The 14,267-nt window shown below is 37.6% G+C and overlaps 1 protein-coding gene across 2 annotated transcripts in view; it reads right to left on the bottom strand.

Annotated features, from left to right (window-relative positions):
* The window catches only part of WDR47 (WD repeat domain 47), a 45,186-nt gene that overhangs the window by 17,484 nt on the left and 13,435 nt on the right, over positions 1-14,267 (bottom strand). For both annotated transcript variants that reach the window (XM_075182602.1, XM_075182601.1), the window contains exons 5-8: positions 10,586-11,388; positions 5,179-5,305; positions 2,020-2,198; positions 1,070-1,324 (exon numbers count right to left, since the gene is read on the bottom strand). In XM_075182602.1, the coding sequence (XP_075038703.1) occupies positions 1,070-1,324; positions 2,020-2,198; positions 5,179-5,305; positions 10,586-11,388 (1,364 nt within the window). The remainder of the gene's footprint in view (positions 1-1,069; positions 1,325-2,019; positions 2,199-5,178; positions 5,306-10,585; positions 11,389-14,267) is intronic.

The following is a 14,267-nucleotide window of genomic DNA, read 5'->3' as shown; positions in this document are numbered from 1 at the left end:
ACATTTTCCCTGTTCCCAGCGGGCCGTTTCTGATGCCTGGAGGGTAAATTGTGATAGCAGACAATTAACCTACTAGTATGTTTTTGGAGTGTGGGAGGAAACCCACGCAAACACGTGGAGAACATACAAACTCCACACAGATAAGGCCATGGTCAGGAATTGAACTCATGACTCCAGTGCTGTAAGGCAGAAGTGCTAACCACTTACCCACCGTGCTGCCTAATAAAAAAAATTAACGTCCGAAAAGCCTTTGCCTCCACAATTGTTTGAAGAAAAAAAAAAAAAAAAAATCTAGAGTGAGAAGTATTCTTGGACTCTTGTTATTCCAAACAAATTTAGATAAACTTTTTTTTGCGTGAGACAGATTTTTAGGGATTTTAATTATTTGTTTTAGACAGACCTGGTGGTTTTGTTTTAATTGACCTTTTCACAGCCATGTCACACATGCGCAGTTGGTTCTTGTCGTGACAACATCTATTTACAGTTTAGCCCAGGTAATAATTTGAACCCCTTTCAGGATGGAATCTGAAGCCCAAAGTTTCTAATGTCTCAATACACTAAACCTGTAGGTTAATTGGCTGCTATCAAAAATTGACCCTAGTCTCTGTCTTTCTGTCTCCCTGTCTGTCTATCTCCCTCTTTGTCTGTCTGTGTGAGTGTGTGTCTATATTAGGGAATTTAGACTGTAAGCCTCAATGGGGCAGGGACTGATGTGAGTGAGTTCTCTGTACAGCGCTGCGGAATTAGTGGCGCTATATAAATAAATGATGATGATGATGATGATGATGATGTTACAGTGTGAGAAAGTAAGTCCTCGTCACAAATAAAACTTCAGTATGGAAGCAAAAGTCTACTGAAGTTGTGCTGATGGTATTCTGAAATCCTACAGCAGGAAGCAGGTTTTTATTTACCAATTGTTCCCCCTGTCTATTACAGATAATGCTTGTGATATGTGAGGTCTCTGTCTCCCCTATCGCTGAAGGAGGAATATACATCTGATAAAGACATTCGACTATACTTTTGCACATATATTATATACCCACAGTTGTCAATTTAAGCATCAACTTACCCTGCACTTCCAAACACTGGTGACTCCTCTGGAATGGGAATATGGGTATCGGCTCCTCGTTTCTGAGGGGTGCTGGTATTGATGCTCTGTCCATCAGGTTGTGGATTTCTCTGCAAGGAGGTTATGAGAGGCGAATGCCCATTGGTGGCTGAAGAGCTGCTGTCTCGGGGCCCATTGTGCTGTTTGGGCTTTGTCTGAATTTCATCAGCAATAGGTTCCATCCCCACGTTCAGCTCTCCTAGTTTCTTGATAGACCTAATATATGAGTAAAGACAATGCTGAAGAGATGACCCATGCAGTTTTAATAGTTATTCTGGATCAGGATTTGTTGGCTAGTTTCTTACAAGAACATCCTGAAAATGTTTTCTAAATTCCCTTTTGGTTTTATAAATATAGGACACACTTTATACCAACACATTAAAATTTTTCTTTCTTTTTTTTTTTTTTTTAAAAATGTGGAATAGGCTAAAGCAGCAGCAATAATAAAAATAAGAACATTAATATAATACCAAAAGTTAAGGCGCCCTATTCAAAATAATTGCTTTTTATACCTGCAGGTTGTGGAAGAACATAGCCTGCATGAATATTCTTAACCTTTGCACCACGCTTGGTGTACACTAAATAAATGGAAAGAACATGGAAAAAGGTAGAAACAAGCATCCATCTATATGCTGAGTAACACTGGGTTGTTTTCATGCCGAAGAGAATACATTATAATATACAGCAAAGAACTAGAGCATTATGCACAATGAAGCTTCTTCGTGTGCAGAAACAGAAATTAAACAAAATGCTCTGTGATAAAACTATGGAATGCTTGACAAAGTGCCTGCAGCCACATTTACATAACTTATTTTTTTTTTAATCACAGAATTCAACTTACAAAAAAATAATCCTGAATATGTTTTTTTTTTTTTCAAACACCTCTGGCAAACGAAGGACTAATGTGTTACCTATTGAGAAACTGCTCGGTGAGATTCTGGGGATGCTCAGCTTCCTCTGCTTGGTTAACACCTCCTTCAACCAGCATTTGTTGGTAGAGCTGCCTCTGTTGCTCTTTCTGTTCCAGGTGCTGCTGGTAACGCAGTTTCTGTCTGTAATATTCCTCAAACTGCTCTGTGGAATCCCGTAGCTGAAAAACAGCACCTCTAAATAATAAGGTCAGTATAAGACATTTATCTTTGTTATTCCCATAGATGGTAAGCTTGCAAGCAGGGCCCTCTTACCTCTCTGTCTGTATGTATTACCCAGTATTGTTTTATTAATCTTTGTTCCCAATTGTAGAGTGTTACGAAATTTGCTGGCGCTATATAAATAAATGTTGATGATGATGATGATAGTAGTCAGCAGGCTATTTACTGAAACACTCATATTCCCCACCCGCAAGTAGTATGAAGAATAGAGGAGCAAGCATATTGTTGGTATTATCTCTGTGATTTTAAGTTAAAGTGGATAATATGACATTATAAAATGTGAATTTGGAAATATGCTTTATCCATATGGCTTTGACTACTTACTACTCTTGGGTATGCGATAGCACAACTTCTATTTACACACATACTAATTAACATCATTTCTAGGGCAATTGTAATACATTTGGCCTGGGCACAGCAGGAAAGAGGGTTCTTCCACAGACATTGCAGAAAAGTAAACAGGGCGGAAAAATACTGGAACAAGTCATATGTGGCCCCAGAATCAGTTATTAATTTGGAATCATACTGTACAGCCAAAAATGGGTAAATACAAATGAAAAGATCTTGAGATGGTCCATGAGACCAGTTGGCCGATGACCACACAGGCTGACATAGTCACATGCAGACAGGATTTTTTCCACCTGGTTTGTGATACAGCATAATAGTTGGAAACATGGACATACCAATATTATGTACAATAGTAAGGCATAATTGTAAAATAACAGGTTAACAAAAATGTATACACTTTCTTTGAAAAAAAAAAAAAAAAAGGAATTTATAGCAGGCACAGCATGGGAAGCAGACAATTTCATGTAACATATAAATGCCCACTATTATAGTTTCATAATACAACAAAATATGTATATCAATATATCCCAAGTGTAAGGTATTTAGTACACATTTGTTGGTAGTCAGTGAATACCCCCTGAAAATTGACTGATCAGATTTTGCCAGCTTAAGTCTTCCTACACCACCTGCCGTTCCTAAAGTTTTCCAGTTTCCCCATCTCCTGTCAGTATTGGTTAGTTGTTTCTTCATATTAGCAGTGAGGATGAGAAACTCCCTTATAGTTGCAAGGACCTTCCTGGCTGTATGGCAGCCCATGCCCATAGCAGTGTGGACAGCCGGAGGATAGGAAACCCATGAACCCAGCATTATTTCCAGTGTTGAAACCGCAGTGATTACACTTATGGAACAACATGTTGATGCGACAGGGGAGAGTGAAACTGAAGTGTCAGAGACACAGCTCCAATTCACAGAGTAGCTTCATCTACAATGGGCCTGAGGTAATAGCGCTTTACCTCCATGTTGCGGGCCACAGGGTGTGGGTCACAAAGTGCACAGGGCTGATGTAAGTCAATAATTTTTCAGCTTAAATGTGTAGCACCGTCTGCAAAAACAGGCCTATAAAAATCTGCATGTGTTTGAGTAGCATAGACAAGCATCCCTCTAAGACACCCTGCGTGTAACAGAGTTAGCCATGTTGGGAAGCACCTCATTATTTGGTATAAGCCATCCATGAATGCAGTGAGGACCATTTATAGGTAGAAGTGGAAGTTGCATCCAGTAAGGAGATGCAATTTTTCAGCCACAAATGTAGTACTGTTGATTTAAGTGCCAATCATGGGTTTAGGTAATTTAGACCTTTAGGTTTGACCACCAAATGGAACGCAATGCAAGAAAACTACAGTATAGAGGATGTTGTGTTCTCCTTATTGTCACATATTTCACTGCTGTCTGTGGTGTGGCATAAAGATCGATTGATCTGTAGCCTGCTGTACTTCCTGTGGTTTTATAGCGTTCCTTTTCCACAAAAGAAGTAATTTGTGCAGACAAGCCCTTAGCAGCCATGCATTCTCTGGCAGGGAGGTTCAGATGAAAACAAGAGGTAGATGACACTTGAGTCTCAGTATCTTGGAGATTCAATAACCTGTGCAGATCACTGGCTTTGATCAAATTTCCAAAGTACAAAAAAAGTGAGAGATAAGAAGGAAAGATCAGGAGCTTTTGCAACTATTAGACTGCATGTACATATTTGTAGCAGTCCCATATCCTTGCGATGGGGGAAGAGTTGAAACTGAAATGTATGCCTTTGTACTTTGACTTTATAATGGTGTCAGACTTAAAACATATAAAGTATGGAAAAAAAACCATATAAAGTACTTGGAGGCATTCAACACAAAAAGATGAGCAAAATGGTATTGCTGAAAAAAAACAACCATAAAAACGACAAGCTATGCCATTTTATCTAAAGTGCAATGTGTATTTATTTATTTTACGTGTCTAGTATGTGGTATAAGCATCTAGTGTAGCTTGCCCTGAGTAACAGTTACAATTAAAATTCCAAAGACCATTAAAGTTCTATTCTTTTTTCCGGGTACTTTACCAACATGATTTGTAACAATATTACTCATAATATTTACGAGTGGGCCAAGCTCACTGCAGTAAGGGTCACTTACTTGTTCCTGCCCAGTCTGAGATATATATCTATACCAAGAAACAAACCTAATATGAACCCTAAAAACTCTGAGGTCACCTCCGAATTATTTTTTTTTGTATTTCAAATCATTTTAAAACAAGTATGCAAGGCTTCAATGGGGAAAAATTATTATTATACTATTCACTATAATGTAAACTGAATTCTAACTAGTCAGTTTACATTTCGCTCATTACAACTCTTCTATTCTGTGCTCAACAACAACAAATATAGCTGTAAACATTATATTGTAGCATCAGGAGAGATTGTAAAGGAAGAAGGGACAATATGACATGGCATTCTCAAAACAGAGGCAGGGACCAGAAATGTAAGATGCCATACCTGCCAAGCTGTATTATACTTTATCATCTATACTTCAAGATGCTGTTAGACATGAAGAGCTAGAAAGGTGTAATGAGATCACTGGATAATGAAGACATTACCTCATTCGCCTCAGGTTTTCTTGGCTCCTCGCATGGTGCTTCAGCTTCAGGGTCATTCTCAGGACTCAGGTTCTGGCACAAAGTCTCACTGCTGCTTGGAATCTCTTTCTCCTGAGGGGTTTCACTCCTATCGGAAAAATAAATAAAGTGCTTTTAAATTTATGGGCATGCTATTTGTTGATGTTTAGTTTCCTACTATAAAAACCACACAACTCTGTAGAGATGAATACATGTAGTAATGGCATTTGTCACAATAGAAATAGTATATAAATCGCATTCATAATGGGTATAGCCCCAATTGTAGCTTTGATTGTTGGTAGCGATATTGCCCTCTTCTGAGCAGCTGAAGTTGGAAATTATTAAGTGCATTCATGTAGCTCACCAGAGGTTTGCTTTTTTTTTTGTGTTTTTTTTTTAACAATTTGTTTTATATATGTCTTTCTTTTAACAGATAGTTCTATATAGTCATAGTTTTGCTTCTTTTTTATATTGCTAAAAACTACCCGCTCCTATTTCGAGCACAACTATCTCCTTTCCACCCAACAATTCATAGCTTTTTCTCTTACATGGACTGGAAGCAAAGAGCTCACTCTAAGCCACCATTGGATAGGAAGAGGAGTTGGACTTACATTTCTTTACAGGATAAAAATAAACCTCGTGTACAGCGATATCTGCCTATTGGGCAGTGGCAGTAAAGTGATGGGTCACTCCAACTGCCACTTCTTCCTATAATTGGTTATCACTGTACACATGGATGGCTTTCACCGAAAAATAAGGAAGTTCACAAAATGACTAACTTCAATTGCTTCTGTGCAAATAGGTCATAGTGCAGTATTGTATTAACATCACACGGGAGTGATTACACTCAGAAAAAGTTTCATGCAGCCTCTTTAAAGCTTAATTACTACAGTAAAACAGGGAAGATGCATTCTTTCTTCACTTCAACGTGTTTGAGTGCTACTTCAGAGGGTCGAGAAGCAAGTGAGAGGAGAAAAAGTGGGTCAGTTGGTTGTACACAAGCCACTCACGTAGTTTGGAAGCAAAGGGGTGGATAGAAATGGGGCATACAGCTTGAGAGGTGGAAAGGGCTGAGATAGTGTCTTGAGGATAGGAAAGATGTACGCATGCTTGAAGAAGGATGGGAAAGTGCCACTAGAGAGGAAAAATATTGAAATGGTGTAGGGAAGCACGGGGAAGGGGGGGGGGGGGCAAGGAGCAGAGGAGTTCAGAGGGAACAGGCTGAAGAGGATAGATTAAAGTAGACGAGGAAGAGAGGAGTGTGAAGACCTCATCCTCATTAACAGGAGAGAAAGACCTAAGCATAGGGTTTGGAGGGATGGATCTCATGAGAAGAGATTTCTTGATGGTTGGTGTTGATTTTACAAATGAAGTAGTAGGAGGGGAAGTCAAGAGCAGTGAAGAAAGAGAGAAAAAGTGGTGGCGGAGTAGCGAGTTAAAGGGCCCAAAGCGAGTTGCGGTGGATGATCGACTGCTCCATAAAAAGTAATTCTCCCCAAAAAATAATCTCCCAGCCCAATATTCAGATGTAGAAGACCGTTTTGCTTATACTACCTGTATATGGCTGGACATGAAGAAGTCTACAGAGCATTTACACATGAACTTCTATTCTGAATTGGAAGTATTTGACTGAATCACAAATTCTTACCTCAAAACATAGCTATGCTGCTACCCTCTTCTCACATGCAGTTACATACTACGGCCTATCTTTCTGTGTCTTTTATATTTAGATCATGCCTCCATAGAACTTGTGGATTCTAACCTCTTACACACATATCGCCTCTGAACATCTCACACCTAGAGAAGGGACACAATAGGTGTTCCCTCTTCTACCCATTATTTAATCTAGCAATATGAGCCTCTAGTGATAAAACCGTGAGGTCAGCTTTCAAACGTATTTGGAGACAAGTTATTGCTACTTTTGAATCTAATGAATCATTAAAACCTGTATATGATGAATTGTCCGTTGGAAGATTTTAATGGTATACTCTTAGCTTATTTCAAATAGAAATCACTGAAACTGCACAGACACTGTTGTCAATGATTTGAACACTGCTAAATCTAAAGGCCATTACTCGCTTCTAATTCTCCTGGATCCCTCTGCTGCATTTGACACTGTGTACCACTCTCTCCTAATACAAACGCTACAATGTCTAGGTCTTCAGTTCACTATCCTATCCTGGTTCTCATCCTACCTATCTAATTGCTCTTTCAGTGTTAGTTTCTCTGGATCCACCTCTCTCCGTTTCCTTTATCAGCTGGAGTACCACCAGGCTCAGTCCTCTGCTCTTCTCAATCTATACCACTTCTCTTGGAAAACTAATAAGCTTCTGTGCATTTCAGCATAATTTCTATGCGGATCCTCTCCAGATCTCTCAGCATCTGTGTTATCATGCGTTACTGTCTTTACCATCTTCTCTTGGATGTCTACTCACCAACTCAAACTCAATCTTTCAAAAACAGAGTTAATAATATTCCCACCAGTCAAAAGAAGTGAACTACCTGACATTACTATTTCTGTTGACAACATGACAATAAATCCTGCCTCACAAGCTTGCTGCCTAGGTGTGATCCTTGAATCAGAACTATCCTTTGTTCCCCACATGCAATTTATATTTACATCCTGTTATATACATCTAAAAAACATTTCCAAAATACACACATATCTCACAAAAGATAATGCAAAAACCTTTATTCATCTGCAGCATTGACTATTGCAATACTATCCTTACTTGTCTTTCCCGAATCAGACTCTCACCCCTACAATCTATTTTGCATGCAGCGGCTAGATTGATTTTACTTCCAAACCGTTCTTCCATCACTCTGTCAGTCTCTACTTTGGCTACTTGCTTATTACCAAACCCAATATAAAATACTTCTACTAACATACAAGGCAGTCAACAAAACTGCACATACATCTCTTCACTTGTCTCAAAATATCTCCCAACTTGACACCTCCGTTGTGCACAACATCTGCACCTCTCACCCACACACATTACCTGTTCCCATTCACAGTTTCAGGACTTTTTTCAGGCTGCACTGAATTTGTTGAATGCCTTTCCTCGCACAATAAGACTTTCCTCTAGTCTTCAAACATTGTCTTGAAACCCACCTCTTCAGACAAGCTTATAAATTTCCCCCAAACACCCTCTTAACCTCCCTAGGGTACCTTAATACCACCCTTTATACAGTTCACACAAGACAACAACTCTCTGATCTCCTGAACAACAATGCTGCATGACTGGATCATATAGCACACTAAACACTTTTTACCTTTGCAATCTGAATATGCAATATGTAGCACTTAATATCATGTATCAAACTCCCAAATGTCCTATAGATTGTAAGCTTGCGAACAGGGCCCTCTTACCTTTTTTGTATGTCTGTATTACCCAGTATTGTTTTACTACTGTGTTTGTTCCCAATTGTAAAGTGCTAGGGAATATGCTGGCACTATATAAATATATGATGATTATGATGAAATCATCCCTTTATGGGACCACAAGCAAGAACTTATGTAAAACTCAGAACTTGCATTACTTATAACATCAAGAATATATTTAGGACAATTTCATTTTACATACCTAGGCAATATCACCATAACTTCTCATTGGTCTTTACAAAGATCAATGTTTTGTTACAAAAGTGGAAGGATTTAACAATTTCTCAGTTTGGCAGGAGTCATCTTCTAAAATGCACTATGTTTCTATGCCGTGTTCTAATAGAAATGCAAGTTTAACAACAATATAATAGGCTCCAGGATTGGAAAATCCATATGGAAAGGGAAAAAGTCCATTCTTAAATTATAGAATCAGAGGACTTAACTTGGTGAATGACATTTTAGGTATGAACAAAGCATGCATTTTAGATATATATTTAACTGGCTTCAATTATCAAAATTGGGTACCAACCAATAGTTGCATTTACTCCCTAATAAAATGTCCCACAATTTTATATTTTCACAGGAGCCATCTCGACCATGAGAGATAATAAATAATATATAAAAGAACAATTGGGAAATGTAAGAGTGCTTCAACAAGGACTTGGTTCATAAAGGGCGTCACAAATATCTACACATCTGTGGCAGCCTGGAGTTCACACATCTGATCCAACTTTGAAATTTCAAGAAACCTACCAAACCTCTTATGGTTTCTTCTTATAAAGGTCCAAGTACTTATATAAAATAATTATAAAGCTCTTCCACTGTGATAAATTATCACTAAATATTAACTTCATCTTTATTGATTTGCTAATGGTGCACTAAGTTTTTAGATCTGTTAGTAATATTTATTGTGAATATATTGTATTCTATTGGTAATTGTATCAGATGTATGAGCTCCACATAGAACGAATTATCTTATAAATTGTATTTTATACGTAATTTAAAATCCTTATGTCTAATAGGTTACAATATATGTTATGTGATGTTTTATATAACTGTTCACTTTTTTTTAGCACTGACATTGATGTATATTGTATAACATTTATAGGGCGACTTTCACTGCCTTTAGAAGAGATCCCTCCGAAACATGCAATATGCTCATATTCACCAATATAAGTTCAATTTATTTTTATTAAAAACTTTTAAACAGCACTTGATGTATCAGTGTCTTTATGTTTAGTGTTTTCCCCTCTTCAGCAAAATGCCCAAGGATTGACAATTTTTCAAAGGACATTTGTAATCTAGTGTCCAAACTGTCCAACCAAAACCAAAACCTGAAAGTACTAAACATGCCTATTTGGTCTACCTATGCCTAAAGATGACATTTGGGTATTGATTGCTATTCCCTAAAGCAATCAAATTAATAAATACTCTTCTCTTAGGTTGAATATATTTCTATTAAATTGGAACATGTTCTTCAACACTGGGATATAATTTACTTGACTTAAGCATTCTATATAAGGAACTAGACTTCCAAATTCAAAGGATCAAGTGACTATGTAAACCTGGAAAATTGAATTACATAGCCTTATATCAGAGAAGAATATCAATAAGTATATCATTTATGGCCCCTATGAAATTTGCAAATCCAAATGAATGAGGTCTTCACCCCAAAGGACATAGTAATATTACATTGTTTCATGTTATGTAAGGATTCTTGTTATATGATACTTGGTTTAAATACTGTGCATGATTCAAAAAGCAACAATGTGCTCTAATCCAAAGCAAGATATTAGATATGAACCTAGCAGTTTAGTGTAGTCAGTCATATGAAAGCCAATATCTGATTGGTTGCTAATTATGAGCAAATATATAAAAAAACAGCAACAAATACATTATAAACTGAGATATTGACACAAATATGTGGACAACTTGTCTGAAAGAGTATATTTTTAGAATAATTTAGTACAACAATAGTAATAAATTAATAAAAATAATAATAAATACCTTTCAGAAGACTCCTCATAGATACTGTGGCAGTCCGAGCTCTCCAACATTAAGCTACGACTGAGGTTCTGCATTCCAGGATAGTGAAAGTTAGCAAACGAATGGGACATGGGAGAGGTTTTGCTTCCAGGGTCAGTTATTCTTTTGTCATGACCACTCAGCCCACATGTTAGTCCATCCAGGGCTGGATTTAGGGAGCGTGACATGTATGCATCAGCCGACTGTGGGCGTCTCATAGGTGAGGAAGGGTATGGGGAGAGTTTGCTGATGAGCGGGGTAAGAAGGTCTGCATAGCCAGCTTTACTGGGCTTCATGAGCTTGTCAACATGAATATTCAGGGTCTTCTGTTCAAAGGCACAAGAGAACACACTAGGAGGCAAGTTCTGAAGCCAAGATAGGAGACTTAAGTCTAGATCATCACATCCATTACCACAAAGAAGGTCTATTCCAAGCAGAACCTCGCTCTCTGTAATCTCCTCCCCAGTGGCCTTGCTTTGGCAGAATTCCACACAGCACTCATATAGCAGGCCCTTCATGATGAGCTGAAACAAGCGGTTATTACTGGCTTTGAATCCTGCCTCACTTAGCTTCCGATCCGCAGGGATAAATTCTGCTACCATAGCACAGGCCTCTTCAAAGCAGTGCACACGTGCAGTACTTGGATTCCAGTCCTTGAACTCTGCGTGGTTCGTGAGCCTTGGCAGAGTGAGCAGAAGACACAACTTGCTATAATCGTCCTTAGAGGAACAGTACTCCTCTAGGGCATGGAGACACTTCACAGCTTCTTGCATTGTATATTCCAGCTGCAACAGAACAAAAAAACACTTATTCTAGAAAAATACAATGATTGTGCATAATAATTATTGTATAAAAATCCTAATCATTTTCATTTGTGCCCACTTGTCCACAATATGTCTCCCATATGTTTTCTACATTGAAATATCTTCCCTTATCTTACTCTAACCATATCATATAAAGCAACCTTCATAATAGTAAAGTGTACAAACATACATCCTGCCATGGTTTGCATCTGTGCTAATAGACATATGTGGAAATTCTGAATTTATCCGTACCCAAACAAGTAATATTCTATGTTCACAGTAGAGGCCACAACTCCTGCTGGATGTATAGGGGGCCACAGAATTCAACATCGCATACAGTGCTTTACATGTCAATGAAAATGATATGAGCAATCTGATAAGAGAAAAGCTGGGACTGCCTGCATGTGTTACATTCATAACCGGTCTTTGTTTACTGAAACCCTACCGGTCACCCACTGCCTCACTGAGCCCATCAGTAGAACTCGGAATGTTGTATTTTTCTTTATGGAAACAAGCAGTTCTGGGCCATATTCAGACATATCTTTTGGTTAGTATTTAATTAATTAGACTCAACAATACAAAATAAGATCAGATGCTCAATGTCTAGACCATTTTACTTGATGGCAATATATTAAAAACAAACACTTAAATCAAACGATAAACAGACATATAACTAAAAAACTAAGCAGGTCATTAAAGGCTGATAACATTTTCAACGATGATCCATAGAGAGTGAAACACTACACAAATAATCACAGTTTTTATAAAGTGATTATTGGGACATAATTAGTCTCCAAAGTAAGACATTCTTTGATATGATTGACAGGAACATATACACAGAGGTGCCTACTCTTAATCATACACAAAAGAATAGTTTGAACCTCCAAAAGTACACCCTTGTCAGTTTGGGATGGATTTAAAACTTAGAGAATTTTTAAAGAACTTAGAATTTTTTTATGAGAGATTAAACAAATTTTCAACAATGAACAAACAATAACATTTGGCAAAAGGTAAGTAACTCCTGTAAGTAATGACTACTAACATAGTGCATTTTAATTTGGATGTTTAGTTCAAATATTCTGGAACAGAAAAGCAGACTTTGTATTGTATGTGTTTTCACAAAACTTCTTTGCTACTTAAAAAAAGACCAATGTCCAACAGCTACTTTGTTCTAAAGCTATTTCTTTTTAATATAAAGTATTCTATGATTTGATCATTTGTTATAACCTTGTGGCCACTGGGTGCTAGGTGAGTTTACATAGTGTCAGCAAACACCATGTCTGTCAGCACTCATGTGATACTATCAATGCAGACAAATATGTAAAATTGCATGAATTAACAAACACCCATATTTACTGAATATTTCTTGAAAACAAAGTAACAATGACAAACATAAAAGAAAAAAAATCTCTAGTAAAGAATAAAGAAACTCTTCATGGTTCTGTTTAAGTTGGCAGATTTCCTGCTGCAGTTATGCTATACATCATTACACATTAGGCTGGATAATCCATTATAAAACCTAGTATATATAATGGTGTCCACAGTTGCTGTAATATACATTTACAGAGAGACAAGCAGAGAAGGGGAATGTGGCTGAGTAATAAAGCAGACAGGTAATCAGAGGCAGAAACCCGAGAGTTGGAAGAATTGAAACATCAAGCCGGAAACTTCAGCTCTCTGCAAATGTTATTAACTTTGTATCGCATGGAGTAGCCTCTCAAATGTAAGACCAGCTGCTTCCATTAGTTGTACACAAACCTTTCCTTTCTTGCTCTATTTTGAAAACAACAAATCTATTTAGACCAAATGGGAAAAAACAGTGTCTCATTTTGCATCAATGTAGCAATGCGATTTTACCAGTTTTTTGTCCATTTCATGAATTTAAAAAGACTAATATTAAAATTATGTTGGACTATACAATAATAACTTGAATGGTTTACTGAGTGGGTTATAAATATCACAAGTACATTAAAAAATACATTCCCTGTGTAGATGCTTAAAAGCATTATATGTAACAAACGACCTTTGATTTGTAAAGTGCCCTTTCAACTAAGACAAGCAATGCTGTGACAGTCTCTAAATTAAGACTACAAGCCACCCCTTCCATTTAAGGCCGACACTTTCAACGGTCTTCCGCCCTTCCAGGCAGTGGGAGGTTTCCCAGTTGGTGACTCAGATTGACATGACTGTCTCTCTGCTGGAACACATAGGTCTCACACATAGATAATGAAAAATGTTAACTGTATCCAAGAATGTTGGAAGTATAATATTCTGTAACTGATGATCCTGTGAATTCTTAAGGTAATTACCCACAGCAGAAACTAAACTGCATATGTAAAAGCTGACACATTGCAGAAGCGACATATGGAAATGACTAAGTAATGCTCAGCCTCTCCATGCTGCAAGAGCACAACAGAAAATAGACCACTACAGGCAAAAATGTTGCACTGTTTCCTTACTCAATGCTAGGATTGAAATGTTTCCACACAACCACTGTTATAATAATTGTGAAGCTGTGTGATTATGTATGATGTAAAGCTGGGTACACAATACAGTGTTTTCAGCAGATTATCGGACCATTCAGACGATAAACAACCGGTTTGCCCGATATCACAGTAGTGTAATAAACGACTATCGATCCAAAGCCCATTGTATAGTCAAATGAGATTATTAAACTTAACTAAAAATCTTGTTCAACATTGGAATGACACAGTTCCAATTCGGCAGTGTGTATGCACGTACGACTGTCCTCATAGCGGCTCAGCTTTCACAGCTCCATGTTATCTAAGTATTCCTTGGGAGACAAACATAGCTCATGCTTTTCTCACCAGAACCATAGTTTCTGTTGTAGAAGTGAGCAT

The sequence above is a fragment of the Mixophyes fleayi genome, chromosome 8 (assembly GCF_038048845.1).
Source record: "Mixophyes fleayi isolate aMixFle1 chromosome 8, aMixFle1.hap1, whole genome shotgun sequence".
Lineage (NCBI taxonomy): Eukaryota > Metazoa > Chordata > Amphibia > Anura > Limnodynastidae > Mixophyes > Mixophyes fleayi.
This window is presented reverse-complemented; position numbering and strand designations above follow the sequence as displayed.